This window comes from Diplotaxodon limnothrissa, linkage group LG18, assembly GCF_057381915.1.
Source record: "Diplotaxodon limnothrissa isolate DT_005_m linkage group LG18, D_limnothrissa_male_GT1.1, whole genome shotgun sequence".
NCBI lineage: Eukaryota > Metazoa > Chordata > Actinopteri > Cichliformes > Cichlidae > Diplotaxodon > Diplotaxodon limnothrissa.
Genome location: NC_140613.1, coordinates 10476876 through 10495005, shown reverse-complemented (window position 1 = coordinate 10495005; position 18130 = coordinate 10476876). Strand labels below are relative to the sequence as shown.

At 40.3% G+C, this 18130-nt stretch overlaps 1 protein-coding gene across 1 annotated transcript in view; it reads right to left on the bottom strand.

Moving 5' to 3' along the window:
- mtcl1 (microtubule crosslinking factor 1) overlaps window positions 1–15313 on the bottom strand; it is an 84535-nt gene extending 69222 nt beyond the window's left edge. Inside the window, exons 1-3 of the mRNA XM_085377221.1 lie at window positions 14480–15313; window positions 9533–9757; window positions 8668–8826 (exon numbers count right to left, since the gene is read on the bottom strand). Coding sequence (XP_085233347.1) covers window positions 8668–8826; window positions 9533–9757; window positions 14480–15313 — 1218 coding nt within the window. The remainder of the gene's footprint in view (window positions 1–8667; window positions 8827–9532; window positions 9758–14479) is intronic.
- Between the last annotated feature and the right edge of the window lie 2817 nt (window positions 15314–18130).

Genomic DNA, 18130 nt, shown 5'->3' with positions numbered 1-18130 from the left:
GTAAAAACATAAACAGCTTTGTGATTCTATTGGAGTCCATCTTGATGAAAAATGTGTACATCAAAATGTGCATCGAACTCTTTTTGGAAAGAAACAAGCTATTCTATTTATGAAAGTAGCCGTATATTTTCTGTGCATATGCAATATCCTGAGTTGCATTTTTAATATTCATAGTGCCATATTTTTTTTTAAAAAACACTAAGCCTTTCATGTAGAATAATTAAGATTTTGCAGGGAGTGATGAGCACACAGAATAATCAGGAACCTTAAATGATCATGTTAGTTATAAAACTCCTAGCTTTACTGTTCTGGTCACTTTCAGTGCTCTCAGCTGTGGCAGGCAGCTGTTTTCTGTGAAAAACACTATGAAAGACTCACTGTATAAAGTACATATTGAAGCATTTATCAACTAGATATTTCAGCCAGGTATTTCCCCAAGGAGTTTACAGAGACCTGGACAAGTTAAAAGATGTGTTATTATTGAACTTATATTCATCCAGTGCCAGAAATAGGACTCCTAATGAGTGATAATGCTTCTCTGGCTTTACTGGAAATGTTAAAAGCCAACACATTCTTCGAAATGTTACATGTTATATAACAACAAGGAAAATAAGGAAAACATTTTTTTGGATATGATTGCATCTCTATGTGCCTTTGTACTCATTCTGGAAACAGATTCTAGTTAAAGGCCAGAACAGAGCTTAATGTCTTGCACAAGAGTCGTGTTAAATAATATACTCGTCTTTTCCCTGACAGTAGACGTGTTCTTCTGCAACAGGAGGGCTGCACAATCCTCCCATAAGTCACTTTAGTCTCTTGTAGTTTACATTTATGTTGATGCAGCCTTGTCTCGCCCTGTTGCTGCTGTCGGTGAGGACATGGTGACAGCGCTCTGTGACTCAGGCGATCTCTGACCGCTGCCTCATCAAATGAACTTTTTTAGACTACAGCGAAGCTCACTGACACCACAAAGTCCCTGTAGCCTGATCTATAAACATGGCTACAAGCAGCTTTTGACAGTAGGACTGCAGGTGTGCACGGAACATGTAACTGGGCTTATTTTTGGAGTAAAAGAAATGGAAACTGGCCAGCACAGAGTTGCTGTAAGCATCCTGATAAGATGTAACACTGGGCCACCATAGATCATCTCCTTGTAATGCCTTATGGCAAGAGTTCCTGCTTCATCAGGATCACTCTATATGCCTTTTTCTGCTCTCAAGCTCAAACATCTGGAAATTTTTAGACCTAGTAAGAATATTAGCTCTTCTCCATATAACTTTAAGCTGCATTAGCTCATTGTTTTGGTCACTACGCACCAGAAGAAATTTACCCGTTTGCTCTTCCAGACAACAGAGCTGTTAGAAAACGGCAGATGGGTGTCGAGGGATAATTTTTTATTTATACATGAAATAGGCTTGTGATACACTACAGTTGTATTTATTGTTTTATTCAGGCTGTGGGTGGGAGAATTGTTTGCAGAATCAAAACAAAGTTAAAACGTTCTCACATGATCCTTACAGGATTACAAGAGTCAAACTTAGTACGAAAATGTCTGAATTTAGTTACCAGTGACCCACTTTGCATTACACGTAGTCAATATATATTATTTGTTATTGTGAAAATATGGATTACTGGAGCCTTAACAGGATTATCGCCTTATCTTTTTTTTTTTTTTGAGCAAAAATCTTTATAGTCTGGAAGCATCCAAAACAATTCAGCAGGATAATGTAGATCAGAACTGACATCGTCTCTCTTCATACCCTCAGGCGAGGCCAGAACAGTTTTTTCTGACTATATTTCACTCAAGGCGATGGCCCCCAACATACTAGTGGGAGCTCTATTTTCCTGATGGCTTGTCTGTTCCTTGTGTTTGGAGGAGAGGTGAGCAACACAATGAATCAGCCTGAGTTACAGCCTGCCAAGCTGCTGTCAAACACCCTAAATATAACTGCTAATACCATTTGTTACAGTGAAGAAGAGAAGCATCCATGATACCAACCTTGGATTTCTCCTGCTTTCAGATCTGGGTTAAGCTGAACAAAATACTGTGAGACAATGAGGTGATGTTTTCAGGAATTTTTCAGCTTTATTTGCTTTATTTGCATTTTCAGATGTTTTGTTATATTTAAACTGTATTAAACCACTGCACCTGTATCTCAGCCACGTTTCTGTTGCACCACTGCTCTGTCTTGGACTTGTTGTTTTCATTTCTTTTTTCCCCCTTGTATAGTTAATTTACTTAATCATCTCGCAGCACATTAAATATTCATTCTCCAAAAACACCCAACTGGGCCAGGGTTAACCTACCAGCTCAAAGCACAGATGCAAGATTAGCTTTGCCTTTATAGAGATTTTTCCCCATTTTCAACTATAAACATCAAATGATGGCACCCAAAAAAGGTGGAAACATCTGAATTTTCAACCAGCCATGGCTAGTTGCCAGGTAGCTTCCATAAATACAGATTTAATTTTATAGACATTACGAAAAACTCAGGATACATTTAGTTTAATTTCATCATCAAATATCAACTGTTTTAGATAAAGTATTTTACCAGCTTTGATGCCTGTAAGAGCACTTTAAATGCAAATCAGATGTGAACTACATGCCAAGGCTCACGATTTCTGAAGACTGCACTTAGGATGGCGACAAATATGTTTTTGAATTTCTTTCAAATGCCCCTTCATGTGTCTGAAGACATTTAAAGACACACTTTCATGCTGGAACGGCGAATGCTTCGGGATGTTTTCTGATTATAAAACGACGGCTTGGATACGACTGCAAATTGAAACGTTTGAGCAACACGACGGCGTGCATGAAAAATAAATAAATAAATAGAAAAGGAGAAATTCCATCTTGCAAGGGTTTTAACTTCAAAGGCCAAATGCCTCAGAGTTGTAACACATGACTCCAGGGTTTCATGCACTTGTCGATTTTCCATTACTTGCTTTGGGTCTCCCATAGCTTGCCTATAGGGTAACAATATTGTCTCCTCTAAAATGATTTACTACTCCACAGTTTAGGCATTCATGATACACATTACTGTTGTAAAATAAAAAGCTATGTGTCAAGCACAGCCTTGATTTCAGACGTGCGTTTATGGTGTTATTCTAATGCCGTTCTCATTAAATCGGAGCTGAAGATGTGGTTTCCACCTGAAAACAGCAGAAATGTGCAAGTAATGGCGTCCTCCTCTCAATCACGTCTACGAAGAATTTCTGCACATTGAGCAAACTGCACAGTGGCTGCGCGATGATAAGCTTTATATGGATGTGTGTCACTGCAGCAAATTTTGAGTCCCTACGCTGCTCCTCTCCTCACGCCTGTTCTCCTTCCTATTGGTGGAGTCAGACACAAGATACTAACTAGGTCAATGAGATTCATTTACACTCCTCCAACAGGGGAACCACAGCAGAGGAGAGGAGAGGGGGAAGATGTGAAAGAGAGAGGTGTGGAGAAGCAAGGAGAACAGAAGGATCAGGAGATGCTTCTTCAAAGCCAACGCTTTTTCTGCCAAGGAAGGGGGGGAACGATGCAGCAGCTCTGACATGAAACAAATGTCTGTGGTGACTCTCGCTCAGATACTGTTGATGTGACTTATTAAGAATGCAGGCATTTCCCTCTGAAATCTTTGTAGTGGGGAAAACACAGCAACAAAACAACTGAAAGGTTGGAACTTCTCTTGTAGACACCTTCAGTCTTTATTTTTGGTTCTGCATAAGTGAACCCAGTTATTGTGGCTCTTTCATAGTTAAAAACCAGCAGAGTTGTGTTGCATTTAGTTAGTAGTTAAACTGATAATGCACATCAAATCAGTTCATCATTTGCAAATTTTTGATTCGTCTCCACTGCAACCTGCACATGAAACAAGGCAATAAAAGGAAAAACACACCATCGCTTTGCAAAGATTAAACAAACCCCCCAAAAACACACAAAACAGAAGCTTGCTAATGAGCACAGGTGACGACTCTATGCATCCACAAGCACTTGAAGCAAATCAGCCTTTGGAATACAACCCTTATCGAACAGATTGCATCGTGTAAACAATTTCACTCGAATACATTCTGCCTGCACATGCTCTTCATTTTAATGTATATTTCAGGTGACATACCCTTTTCCACTTCCCAAAAATGGCAGCTTTCAATCTCAAATGATCCTCAGCAGATGTTTTTCTTTATTTATTTAATAATCAATTAGACTGAAAAAAAAACCCATTATGCACTACATACTGTACATTAATGCCACTGTTTTGCACATGTCTCAACCAACTCTGTATATTTTTTATATATTTTATTTTATTGTTTAATCTATTTAATTTGTAAAATATGTATACACACACACACATATATAGAAAAACATATTAGTATACACATCCAGTAATGCATATACTATTATATATTGTACATATATTTATTAGTCTCAGATTTAGCCATTCTTATATTTTGCTTGTTTTACGTTATTGTATTTTTGCACAACTCTGTTGCTTGTGAAGCTCGCACACAAGAATTTCACTCACATGTACTGTACCAGTGTACCTGCACATGTGATGTGACAATAAAAAGTGATTTGATTTGATTTGAAAAGAAAGTGGCCAGTGTGAAATTAATTTGGGCTGTCTGACAGACCAGAAAGGCTTTCTTGAAACATCACATCAGGGTCTGGGATCAAGTGATTAGAGATTCTTAGTTCCAGATATATTCTCTTTTTTAGGGCTTCGCTATGACTCGATTAAATCAAAATGAATATAGTAGGACCCACTAATAGTGCCTTTATTTGGTCACCTTCCTTTTTAGATATGTCCTCCACTCAAATTCATTAAGAAGATGAATAATCCACAGATACTGCTGTGAACGGCTTTTATTAGAACTCCTTCAGCAGAACAAACGCTACAAAATCACACTTAAATGCTCTCTGCCTACTCCAAAAGAAGCCTCATCTTACCAGCATAACCCTCAATGAGACTTTATTGATCACTGCTTTCATGACATCTGATGTCAAGTTAATGCTTCAATATGAAAATATCTGACGTGCAACATACCTGGGAGTCACTGAGGGGGAAACCACCGCACAAAGGATTATCCTTTGGCCTAATGAAAGATGAGTTTATCACAGCGAAGCAGGAACTGCAGATAAATCACCTGATGCTCGTGTTCTGCGTGTTGGCATTTCATTAGTTCCAGTTCATTACACACATCAGTGGGCCTTTCTTCAAATGTCAGAATGAAAAATCTCCCAACTGATCACAGTTTGTCTTCGTGCTGACCAGCAACGAGACCATAATTTAAAGTGAAGAAGATCCCGTCAGGCAGCTCTGCTAAACTGTTTGATATCAGGGCCGAAAGCTGTTGTTATAGCGCACGCACACGTGGCCTATGGCCATCTGCTTACAGCCATCCCATACCTCTCTGTCTTTTTCTCCCTCGCTCTCCCCTCCCATCTGAGCGTACGGAAAAACGCCAGGCTGTTTTATAACAGCCCTTCTTGTTGGATTAATCCATGCTGGGGTGCCAATCTCTGGGCCAGCGTCACATTGTGCAGCCTCCAATAGCCAAGAACAGGCGCAGGGACATGAGGACTTGGGTTTTAAAGGGCAGAGATGCACAAACTGTTGGAGATTAGCCGACCTTTAGCAATGCAGTGAAAAAATTCAAACTGATTCAAACTAATACTTTTTCAAAACAAATTGAGGATTAATGTGTATAAATATAACATATGCCCAACATCAGAATAACTATTGGCAAATACGACAACATTTACTGATGGCTGGATTTTAAGCTGTTAAATGTACACACACAGAATGAGGAAGAAAACAGTTGATTTTGTTTTTTACACACAGAATATTATATCAATGTTTGTGTTTCACTAGAGGTTTTTAGGGAAACGTGTCAAACATGAGGTTTGTAGCACGGCTCTTTAGATCGCCTTGTATAAAAGCCAAATTCAGGTACAGAGACAAAGATGTTTACTCTCAGATTACACAATACATCTCAGTATCTTTTACGCAAGCACAAAAACTTTAATTAAAGTAGATCAATTAATATAAAATGCGATTTGATTTTGTAGGTCCCACAAAAAATGGTAGTTGTTAGTCTCGACTGGTTGGTTTGTTTGTACTATTGTGTAACTTTGGTGTTTTAGGATCAGTGCAGCAACTCCTGCTTTCATAAATACTTGTATGGTTACTAAAAGATGCTTAATGTAACAGATCAATGTATTGATAGAAACGGTAAAGGGACCGGTACTTATATAACATTCACACAGACTCACACACCAATGGACACATCAGAGGCAACTTGCGGTTCACTATCTTTACCAAGGATACTTAAATACACAGGCTGGAGGAGGCAGGGATCCAACCAATGCTCTTTGGATTAGCCATCTCTGCTCTTATTTAAAGTAAATTTTATGTGTATAAAATTTTTAATCTAATTCTTTATTTCTGAAGAGTTCTTTTGAATAGATGGTTATAATGAACTTGAGCTGAACTGGGGGTTTTTTGATCGACAGTATGATTTTATTTGAGAAGCCCACGTTAAGGTGCTTTGTTCATGCAGTGGTGCTCGTCTGCATTTAAAGTGTATGTTAGCATTCAACACTAGTGATAAAGGAGCTGAAAAGATATCCTAAGAAAAGTAATGGGGCTGACTCATACAAACTAGAACAAAACTCAAAGCAGTGCTGGATTATGTGCTTCCCTTTTCTTCTGTAAATTGCGTCACGGTACACCTGAGTCATGGTTTACGAGGTGTAATTAAATTTGAAAAGGAAATGAAGTACTCCTCAATCCAGTTGAGCTGCATTCTTATCAGTAAGTGTGTTGCTCCTTTCCTGTCTATGACTGATGTTATCTCTGTGACTGAGCAGCTCTGAGAGCAAAGGGCAGTTTCTTAGATTCAGTTGCTGAAGCTGATCGCCAAATAAATTGCGTGTAAACACTCTAATAATTTCCTGAAATGGTTATCCTGAATTTTAAAGCAATCAAAAGACTTTATGCGAGCCCACGGAAAAAGAAATGCGGACCAACTCTGAACACATTTGGGGGTGCTGTATTATAAAAGAGCCAGAGACGGTTTATGTTTTTCTGAGACAAAGCTCGGAGGAAAACACAAAAAAATCATTTGGAGCAGCCGCTGTCTCAGCCTTTCTACTTACTACTCCCTCCACTCCTCCTCTTTGAACAAGACAGTCTGTGTCATCTTATGCTCATAAATGTATGCATCGTCCCACCACCACCGAGCTGCATAAAACTGCACCGAGCCACAGTTACAGAGTTACACAGCACGCCCCGCATTACAGATATCTGAAAAATGTCAAAAGAACAATGTGCAGCTTCCTCACACTGCACTCTCGCTCTTTCCCAATAACTTTCTTTTAAAAGGTTATCAGGATTACAGCAACAAGAGTTGCGTTGACTGCATTAGCACATCCATAGTAGACATGAATTCTGCCTCTCAGTCAGTTCCTGATAAGCTGTCTTTGAAAACAGCGATGTTGCGAGCACTGACAGTTAAGGTCAGAAACATCTTTAGAATATAGATTCTGAACCAGTGGTAGACCTTTCTGAAGGGTACGCAGAAGCATGCAAAGTCTCACGGAGACAATGTGGCATGAGCTTAAAATCAAAGCATCTTCAGCAGTGCACATAACGACAGGAAACGAGTAACAGTGTCATCCTGCTGCCAAAAGAAAGCCACATCTCCAGACTGACCGGTCTGGTATTAGCCTAGTTTTTTCTTTGTTGGCAGATGGCATGTTACCTCCCGTTGTCAGAATCGATTAGTCTAAGCAACTGAAGCTGAGCAGCACTGAGAATAGCTTCTGCTCATCTCGTTACCTGTGAGACGGCCTTACTTCACAGATGCAGTAAACAGTGATATTGAAGTATAACAAAAGCCTAAATTATACTGATACAGCAGCAAAAACACAAAATTAAAATATTTAAAGAACATGGGTAAATTGGGAGTGTGGGTACACTGCAGTTAAAGTGGGAGTGTACTTCCTACCACCTAAAGAAGCATGACTTTCCATGATTCAGATTCACCACTAAACTAGAAAAATAGAGCTCAGACATTACTTGGAATTTCCTCTCTGACTTCGTAGCTATCACATACCTTCAGTTTAGTTAGTCTGAAGCTCATAACATCTAGATCAAAATGTTATGTACTGCTTCTTGGGATGTAGCCATTCATTATGTGCCAAACCGTGTAGTGGGAAATGCCATCGAGGTCAAAATGTCTAAACTAAGAGAAGCACGAGAAGCAAGACATCTGGTTTTGACGAGCTCTTTCATTGTTTATTGTTATGAATGTTGGCTAAAAGAAGTTGCTGAACCTCTTTCCTAACGCACATTTATGGGGAACAACTTGTTCACACACCTGAGCTGTGAGTGGGAGGGGTGGTTTTTTGGCCTTATTTTTGAATAATACAGTGAAAGTAACGTGTTCACACATCCTGATGCGAGTGTTTGAGAAAAGATGCTGCACTTAAAGGCAAAATTTGACTGCAGTGACCCTCCCGCTGATCAGGTCAGTGATCACCATTCATCTGAAACATGGTCACATTAACCAAAATTCCTCCTTGTTTATATGTGGAAATCCATATTTACAGGCTGTTCATTTACAGCAAAGCCACAAACTAAACTCTCAACTACTGCATTGTTATTCTCTGACCTCTTTGGTCCTCTCCAGCTCGTTGGCCAGTGCCTGTTTGGCGATCTCCACCTCGATGATCTTTTGTCTGAGCAGCTCGTTCTCGTCCTCAGCTCTGCTGCGTTTGTCCTCCACGATCTCCAGCTCGTTGTGCAAACGTACCGATACATCTTTGGCCACCTAAGGTCACACGGTCCCAAAAGGTTCAAACATAATGCACGTGTTAATATGTTGATTAAGGTACTCCTCTACTGACTTACATCCTAACACATCCACACACGTTTTATTATATAATTTGCTGCCCTATAGGAAAAACTTTCTTTATCATTACTACTATTAAACTGACAGATTAGTTGATAATGACAATGATTATTAGTTTCTCTCTTAAATCAATCTTGTGACACTATCAGTCATTGAACTATTTCAGTTTCCACTTGGACTTCTTGGACTTAAATCTCACCCTCTAGGGAGGTGCAGGTCCACTGTGAAAATAATGAAGGGAAGCTAAGCTAAGGTATATGGGGTTTTTTGGTAAAGCAAACACTGACCTTTAAGTAAAATTAAATGTTGTGCTTTTTTATTGCTATTGATTGATTAAAAATATAGAGCTTGAGGATTGAACTTTTTTTCAGTTTCCCAAATTTTAAAATGCCAGAAAAAGAAAGACTGGCTTAGAGTCATAATGTTGCCACACTGAAAAGATGCTGTGAATAAACTTACAGCTCAGATTATTAATTATCCTAAAGATAAAAATCCTTCTTCATAACTTTGGCGTTATGTGTGAACACATGCAATACTTTGGCATGACAAAATGTCAGTGTAAAAGTGTTGAGTGATGACAGGTGTTACTGCGGTCACTGACAAATACACAGACAAGCTCGCAGACCTTCAGATCCTGCTCCAGACTACGCAGCAGCTCTCCGTCCACGTGTCCGGTCTGAGCAACCCGTAGGCTCTTCTGCTCTGCCTTTCGCAGGCGGTATTGCAGGATTCGGCAGTTTTTATTAGAGCGGTCCAGTTCCCTCCGCAGCTCCTGTACCTGGTAAACCTCCTCCTCCAGATAGCTGTCGCGCACCTCCTCCATCTCAGCCCGCAGCTCGTCCACTTCATCCTGAGAAAGACGGAAAACAGAGGCCGACTATGTTAATAATGCACATTAATAATACTGATATGATTTGAGTGTTCATTTAGAGTAGAAAAGCAGAAAAACGCTATATGAATTCCGATCCATTCACCATTTACCAGATGCTTGCTTTTACTGAATTAAAATGCCAAAAAGCACCAAAAATCACTTTGAAAGAAAAAAAAATAGCCTTGCTGTTTCTTTCCAGAAATTATAATCTGGTTACTTAAGAGAAAAAAACAAAAACAAAAATGCCTCTCATGGTTTGTTATGGGACTGGCATGGTGGTTTGGTGGCTAGCACCAACACCTCACAGCAAGAAGGTCCTGAGTTAGGATCCAGCTCAGGCCAGCTGGGGCTTCTTGTGTGGAGCATGCATGTTCTCCCTGGGTACTCCCACTTCCTCCCACAATCCAAAGACATGCATGGTGATTCTAAATTGGCCATGCATGTGAATGTTTGTTTGTCTCTATGCGTACAGGCTGGTGATGTATCCAGGGTGTAGCCCGTCTCACACCCTGTGACAGCTGGAACAGGCTCCAGCACAACTGCAATGCTGAATTGGAAAGTTAGACGTACTCCTGAGTTTCTAAAAAAAAATAAAAAATTCTGACAGACAAAATAATCTGTTTCAGATGTTCTACAGTTATATCGATGTTTTTATTGGTGAAAACGTTTTTGCAGATAATTCCAATTCCTCAAAAATCCTCTTACACTGATTCCAAATTGTATCCATTATTTTCTTAATCACTTATCCTATTCAGGGTCGGAGTGGAGCTATCCCACCTGTGATGGGGCTCCTGGACAGATTGTCATTGTATTGCAAGACTAACACATCAAGACAGACAACGATTTGCACTCATATTCACAAATACGACCACTTTAGAATAACTAATTAGCTGAACCTAGCATGCATGTCTTTGGGAAGAAGCTGGAGAGAGCCCACACAGGCAGAGTGAGAACATACAAAGTCCTCACCTAAAAGATGTGTATGGACCCAGGATTTCCATGATGCAAGGAACACAATAACTTCCAGTTTAGCATGCATGTGAGCAGCCTGCTGTAAAGACCCAGCTTGACTCTGCATGACTGTCTGATCAGCTGTGATGCTGCTCTGCTACATGTGCTGCAGACAGTGCCAAGAAAACTAGTTAGAGCGACTCCAGCAGACAAACAATATGATCAAACCCTTTCGAAACCAACCTAAAACTCTTTTCCTGCATCATTTTGTTAAACCAGTACCAGACAACATGCACGCCAATAGGAGTACATCTGCGATACAGCAATAAATACATAAATCTGGCACAAGTTATGACGCTGAAATGTAAAACTACAGATCTAAGCTCCTCTACATTATATAACACACATTAAACCTGCAATATGCTGACAGTATTGTATTATCCAGAGGAGGGACTAGAGTTTAAGATTTATCCTACACAGTGGCAAACAGAAGACTATGGGGGATTATTTTTTTAATCGTCTCAAAATATTGTGTTTTTGTTGACTATAAATTAACCACCAACATGTAAGAAAATTGCAAAATATTCAGCCTCAGATGAGCAAGAAAATACTATTAAATTTCAAAGCATACTTTAAGCTAGATTTTAATAATAAGTCATTTTTCCCTCAGACGGCATCTCAGAACAAAATAAGAGATTTCATCTTCTTGGACTTAAAAAAAAAAAAAAAAAGAAAGTTCAGACAAGACAGCTGAAATATCCAATTAGAAAATAGTCACAGAAAATAGTTTGGTTTATTTTTCTGTTGACCAGAGTCTCGGAGTAATAAAAACGTAAGTGGAACACTTGACAAAACCATCAATGAAAACGGAAATTGTTGGTTCTTCTCATTACTCTAAAAAAGATGACGTTTTACAGCTACACGTATTTTAGTCCTAAACTATCAATTTTAAATGGTGTGTGATACAAAAATATAAGAAAGGCGATACAGTCTGCGGTAATATACGGTGGTAGATTACACTAATACTTTTATATGATTACATGAGTTCCAGTAATGCAGGTACTATTAGGGCTGATGATGTAACATTACTAGTTGGTTCTAAGCATCTTATCTTCGGATTGGATGCACTCATATTCTCCAGCTCCTATCAACGTAACATCGCAGTCTGGAAAAAGGGAGATTTATCTGCAGTACCGAGGCACTACTGAGGTTTGTTTGGTGACCACTGAGTTTGCCTCCCATCTCGACGAATCAGTTTGTTCTGTAGATTTCCCCCGAGACGATTCGTCCTAGGACTTAAGCGCCACTAGATGAAAAGACAATTGGACGGAGAAAAAAGAGAGGGAGGGGATGAGTATGTCAATTAATGAAAACTAAATCTATCCTCATTTGGATTGGAAAAGCACACAGTCCATTGTTATACGAGGAGGGCCCCGGAGGAAGCAGCTAATGACCTCGTACGGGGTCGAGCCAATCAATGGCCAGGTTAAAAGAGTCAGAGGCAAGGCAACATCCTGGGAGCATGTGTATAATCGCTGATGTTTATGAAGGGTGTGCATGCTGGGTCACCGGCACTACTTCTTCCTCTCTTGGAAGGGTGGATATTTTGAATTACCAGCTGCTTTAAGAAAGCTGGAGATGTTTGTTTGGACTTGTATTCACGATCAGTGAAGACCTGGAACAGATGATTTTACGTATCAGTTTACCTGACAGTTATTTTATTTGTAATTGATTTATTGTTCAATCCAGAAAGCTGGAGACATATTTAAACATTGACTACCATCATTTTTAGCATGCTTTGTCAAATCAGTAATCCAGAACACTAATGTTATCGATTTACATAAAGGTTAACATGAAGCGAAATAGATGGAAAATTTTATGATCATTAATGAATATATAATTTCATTCTATAAGTTTTAAAAAGCCAGTGGAACTAAAACAATAAGACAACCAATTGATTGACAGACCAAACAAACAGCAACAACACTGATTTTTCATGATCTTAAAGTTGAAATTTTAGTACATTTTTAAAGTAAAATAACTATATTTTTATACTATATAAAAAGGTACATTTTATATGCTTATAAACATTTGAAATACTTATGGATGGGGCTGAAAGTAATTTTGATAGACTAATAACAGACCAAACAAGTAATCTTTCCAGAAGTGTCAGTCAGATAATTAAATAATAATAATAAGATAATCTGTAAAAGGTTCCAGCTATTCTTCTTCTCAAACAGATATATTTTATAATTAACTTTGAATTTATTTTTATTTTTTTAAAAAGCTCATAAAAAGGTTTTAAAAAACATTTTTTTTAATCTTGTCAACTTTCCAAAATCAAATAATATTGAACGGGGTAGAAAAACAGCAAACCGCCACATTTATGCTTGAAAAACAACAATCAGATCGCTCGCTGATTAATTTGCTCTTAATTAACAATTAATCACTGCAGCTCTAATTAAAAAAACAAAACTCTTTTGTCTTTTGGTAGTAATGTAATGTTGTCATGTATATAAATACCGTATAAACAGACAGATTTTTATCAAATATCGCTCCCCTATATCTCCCCTGTCTCCCTTCACCCCAATCAAAACTGCCAAACCATCAGAAATAATAAATTCCCAAGAAAAATAAATATGTTGAACATTTTTTCCATGAGGATAAGATGCAGCAGAGATGAGGGCTCCCATACATTTTTGGGCCATGGGGGCTGGGGCGTGGTAAAGGACCTCAGAGACCCAGCTGGCAGGCTGACAGCCAAGCAGGAGGGTGTTTGAACCCTGCACACATGGGACATCTGACTGTTATCAAGTCCTGTGGGATAAAGCCATTACAGCGGGAGCCAGTAAAGCTGATTAACTCTCTTGTGTCTCCACCGAGCCAGAGAGAGACGCAGACATGCGTGATCAACTTTGAAATAATACTCTCATCAGTAACATGCAAATAAACATTGAATAAAAAAAAAAAAAGGCTGCAAGAGTGTATGCCGCATTAACTGTTTGCCTCCCCCTCCCCAAATTATGTGGATAACCTACTTAAGGGGGGGGGGGGGGGGGGGGGGATTCTGCGTATAATCAGGTCCACTGAAGCTGCAAACAAAGCATTATATACGTACACCCTCTTAAAAACAGAGGTTTCTGAGATCTAACTCTTGGTTAGATCCGCAGACACATGCATTCGTTTGTCATCCACTTATGTTCTGAACACAACTCCAAAAAGTTAAGAAATAGCAGAAATAAGATCTGCACCGCATCTGATTACAGTGTGTTCGCATCATTACGCGCACACACAGATGTACTTATGTATGCCCCAAATGCAACAGAGTGGAAAATGGATGTTGAGACTTTCTGTCAAAACAGACTTTGGTGATTTGACAGCAACAATATGAAACACCTAAATTTTAAAGGGCATACTAGGATAAAAACCACTATCAATGTAATCCTATTGATAAAGGTCAAACCAGCAGGGAATCCCGGGAAGGTTAAAAAAATACGAGTGATGACATGATGAATGGAGAGCGGGGATTTCGTGGGGATGACAGCTGTGCATCATGGGGAAATGTCTTAGGATTGTAATTATGCTTCCAATTAGTGAGCAGGTGGAAGTTCAAGGACACTTAAAAAGAACCCATAGATGTCCTGTGACGGGACCGATTTTGATTGGATAGCTGCTCTGGATGGAATGTGGAAAAATGCACACACAAAAACAGTGATTTTTCTGTAACTTGTTGAAATCAGGCTGTCATACCTTGAGGTAGTCGTTTTCCGATCTCAAGTCCTCAATTTCCCGTTGCAGGTCCTCCTCGGTTGCTTGCTTGGTGCTTGGCAGTTTGGATTGTGCGCTTGCGGAGGGTTTCTCCTGCTTGTGTTTCTCTCCGTGCGAGCCCGGAGCGAGCTGAGCCTGAGACTTGCTTCCCTTGGCGGCGGAAGCCTCGGTTGTGCGCGGCGGGGCAGCAGCTGTGGATGCGGTAGCTTCTGCTCCCAGCTGATCCCGGTCACTGGAGCCGGTACCAGACTCGGCGTCGCTACTAGCGGCTGGTGCCAGCCTCTGCTCATCCGATAGCGGCTCGGACGGGCAGTCTGACAGGTCTGAACTGCTGTCGGTCTGGCTGACTCGGCCGAGAGGCGCTCCGGTCGGTACCCGGATCGGGGATCCATGGCTGAGAGGGCCCGGAGAACCGGAGGCTAGTTTTCCCTTCTTGCCTTTGGCGAAGATCGGACTGCTGGTGCAGTCCGGCTTGATGCTGGCGGGTTTGGGCTCAGCTGCGGCATGCTGTGGCACCTTGGTGGGTTTTTTCGCGACGGCAGACTTGGTGTTACTTTTTGCCGTGGCTGCTTTCTCCTTGGCTCCGGCCGGGGTGCGTCTGGAGCTGCGGTTCAGGTGGGCTAAGGGCACTGTGGCAGACTGCTGCTGCTTGCTTAGTTTGGGGGATTTCGGTACGATGGCAGGTGGTTTGGCACCGCGGGTGTGCACGTCTTTGAGGAAAGGTCTGGCCGGTGAAGGCGCTCGGTTCAGTCGCTTCTTCTCCAACTGGTGGTTCTGCGGTTTGGTGTCGCTGCCAGAGCCATTGGAGCTCTCCATTATACACCGACACCGGCAGCAGAAGGCTGATGACGGAAACGATCAATCCACAGCGCCGCGGAAAATCTCTGACATGTGAAAGCAGAATAACAGCCAGGTTTCTCTACCTTCTTCTTCTCCGTCGTCGGGTTGGAGATGCGCATCCTGCGCTGCGCTGGGTGCTTGTATGATTACTCCATCCTGAGCGTGTTCACCAGGGTGTCATTGTAGTCCCCTTTGGAGGAAACGCTGCAATAAACAGGGATTACTGGGACGGATGGGATGACAGACAGGTTGCATCTGCAGACAGGCTTGTAAGACTCAAGTTGGAAAGAAAGGATTAAGTCGGAGTCACACACGCCTCTTCTCTTCTTACACACTCCGGGTTTCCACTCCTCTTTTCCACCGGGCTCGGTATGTTAGACCCCAGTGTCTCTCACCCCTTCTCACTCCTTCCAATCTGACATCAAAAATCTGCAATCGCTGCGGCGAGGCACGACGCCCGTGATTTTCTCCTGGGCGCATGCGCCGCTGCTGCTGCTTCACAAGCACCCAAGCACACCCCTTGTTTTCTCCGGGACCAGGCGGGACCAGGTCTGACACGCTCTGGTGCGCATGTCCTAATGGCACGCACACTATTGGCTATTGAACACCTTCACGCGAGGAGCAAAGATGACCAATAAGTCTCCACGTTTATAATCCTTAGTATTAAGTAAAACATCACTTTTTATAGCATCTTGGACGACATTTGGAAGTTCCCAGACCCAAAATTTAACAGAACAGAGACAGTCAAATAAATCAAGACCATAATCTGGTAATAAATATAGACATCTTTAATTGTATTTCATTAGTTCAAGAATGCCACAAGTTATAAATACCATAAATCTGCTTTAAACATGCCAAAACCTCTCAAAAACAGGTTTAATACAAAGTACAGTCTTCCATCTTAAAAGATACATATTTCAAACAAAATCACTTTTTTAATGTATATTTTAAACACTGAGTAGTAAAGTAAGGCTTGGGCTATTAAAACAGAGACCACAGGGTTAGTGCGAAATGCAAAAAGTCAAAGGAAGAGGGACAAATCAAATGTTTCCTTCCAAAAAACTCAAGAAATCCTCAGCTAACATTTCAAAACACAACCTTTAAAACCCCAAATTTTCTGATAATTTGTATTCAAAGGTTGTTTTGCTGGCTGATGGTCTTATTGCGAGATGTGCTTGGATGACGGAGACGGCATCGCATTTTCAACATCTCCGTTTTGGGATGAACGTTTTCATTTGTTAGAATACATAATGTGCCATTTTATTACCACAAAAGCTCGACTTTAACATAAAAATTCAATCTAAAAACAACAACAAAGCAAGAAAATATTAACTAAAGTCATTCCTTTTGAATCGGTTCATTTGAGCAGTTTTCCTCACCCTCAGACTCGAGCTTTTACTGCAACATCTAACGAAACACAAACACAGCGCTACACTTGAAGTCATATAAGGAAACAAAGACGGAAGAATTAAAGTGGACCTATTATGCTTCTCCACATCTCAACCAGTCACATTGTGGTGATGCTTGCTCAGAAATTGAACTGACTCAAAATTTTAAATCAGTGTATGTGCAATGAGTCAAGTTTAGGCTTCAGACTGCTCTGAATATTCACTTTCAGACCGTTTAAAAAAAACAAACAAAAAAAACACGGTTTTATTGCTGAGATTTGAATGTGACCGGACCAATGAAGTGCAATATCTTGTTTTTGAGATATTACACAGAAACTTCACCCATCTGCCATTCAAGTGTTGTGAATGTGATGGGCAACCAATCAGAATATTTTTGGATTAAAGCAGGGGTGTCAAACATGAAGCCTGAGGCCCAGAATTGGCCAGGCAAAGACTTCCATCCAGCCCAATGGACGGCTTTGGAACATCTTAAGGTTCCTATAAAGGTTTGTATGATTTGAATGAATAAAATATGTTTATTCTGTAATTTTACATATTTATTTATTTATGCTGACAGATTTCATTCACTTACTGCAAAATGTCTTCATTGTGTAGAAACTCTGTGATGTACTGTTGACACTTGTTTTTCTTAGATTAAATGGGATTAAAGGTGTAGTTAAACATCTTCACACTGATTGAGAGGGGAGTTTTGCTGGTCAGGCACACTTCAAACCAATTTGGGCAGTATGTGGCCCACCATGTAAAATTAGTTTGACATCCCGGGCTCAAAGTGAGGGGTATGGGAGCTTAAACGACTTGTTTCAGACGATGGATTAACCGAGGGTCTTCACTGAAGCCCAGTATAAGTGAATCATGCAAAGCTACTCTAGTAGAATCCAAGAATACAAACATGAAAGCATAATAGGTCCCCTTTAAAGGATTTAATCATACACAGGAAGGCTTAGATTATATGCACTGCCTAGTATTTCTGAAAATGTGAACGTAACAGATAATCCACACACTGGTCCGTAACAAACTGCCAAATAAAAATCAAAAGAAAAAAAATGCAAATGACCATTTTAAGCATTTTTTTAAAGAACTCAAAGCCAATCGAGCCACTAGCACAACAGATAGGAACCGACCAAAGATTCCTGAGTCATTGAAATACTAATCAAACCTTCCTGCATTTTTCCCTCCAAAAGGGAAACACGTTTTTGTCTCTAACCTGTATCTGAATTTAAAGGAAAAGACAAAGCACAAATATTAGTAACAAAAACACAACAAAGGCTGACCCACATATGCCAGTGTACTATCTGCTCTGATATACCCGCCACAAACACAGGGAGAATTCCCTTGTACAAAGACAAATCCCTCAAAGACTACACTACCCATCTCTCCTTGCCGA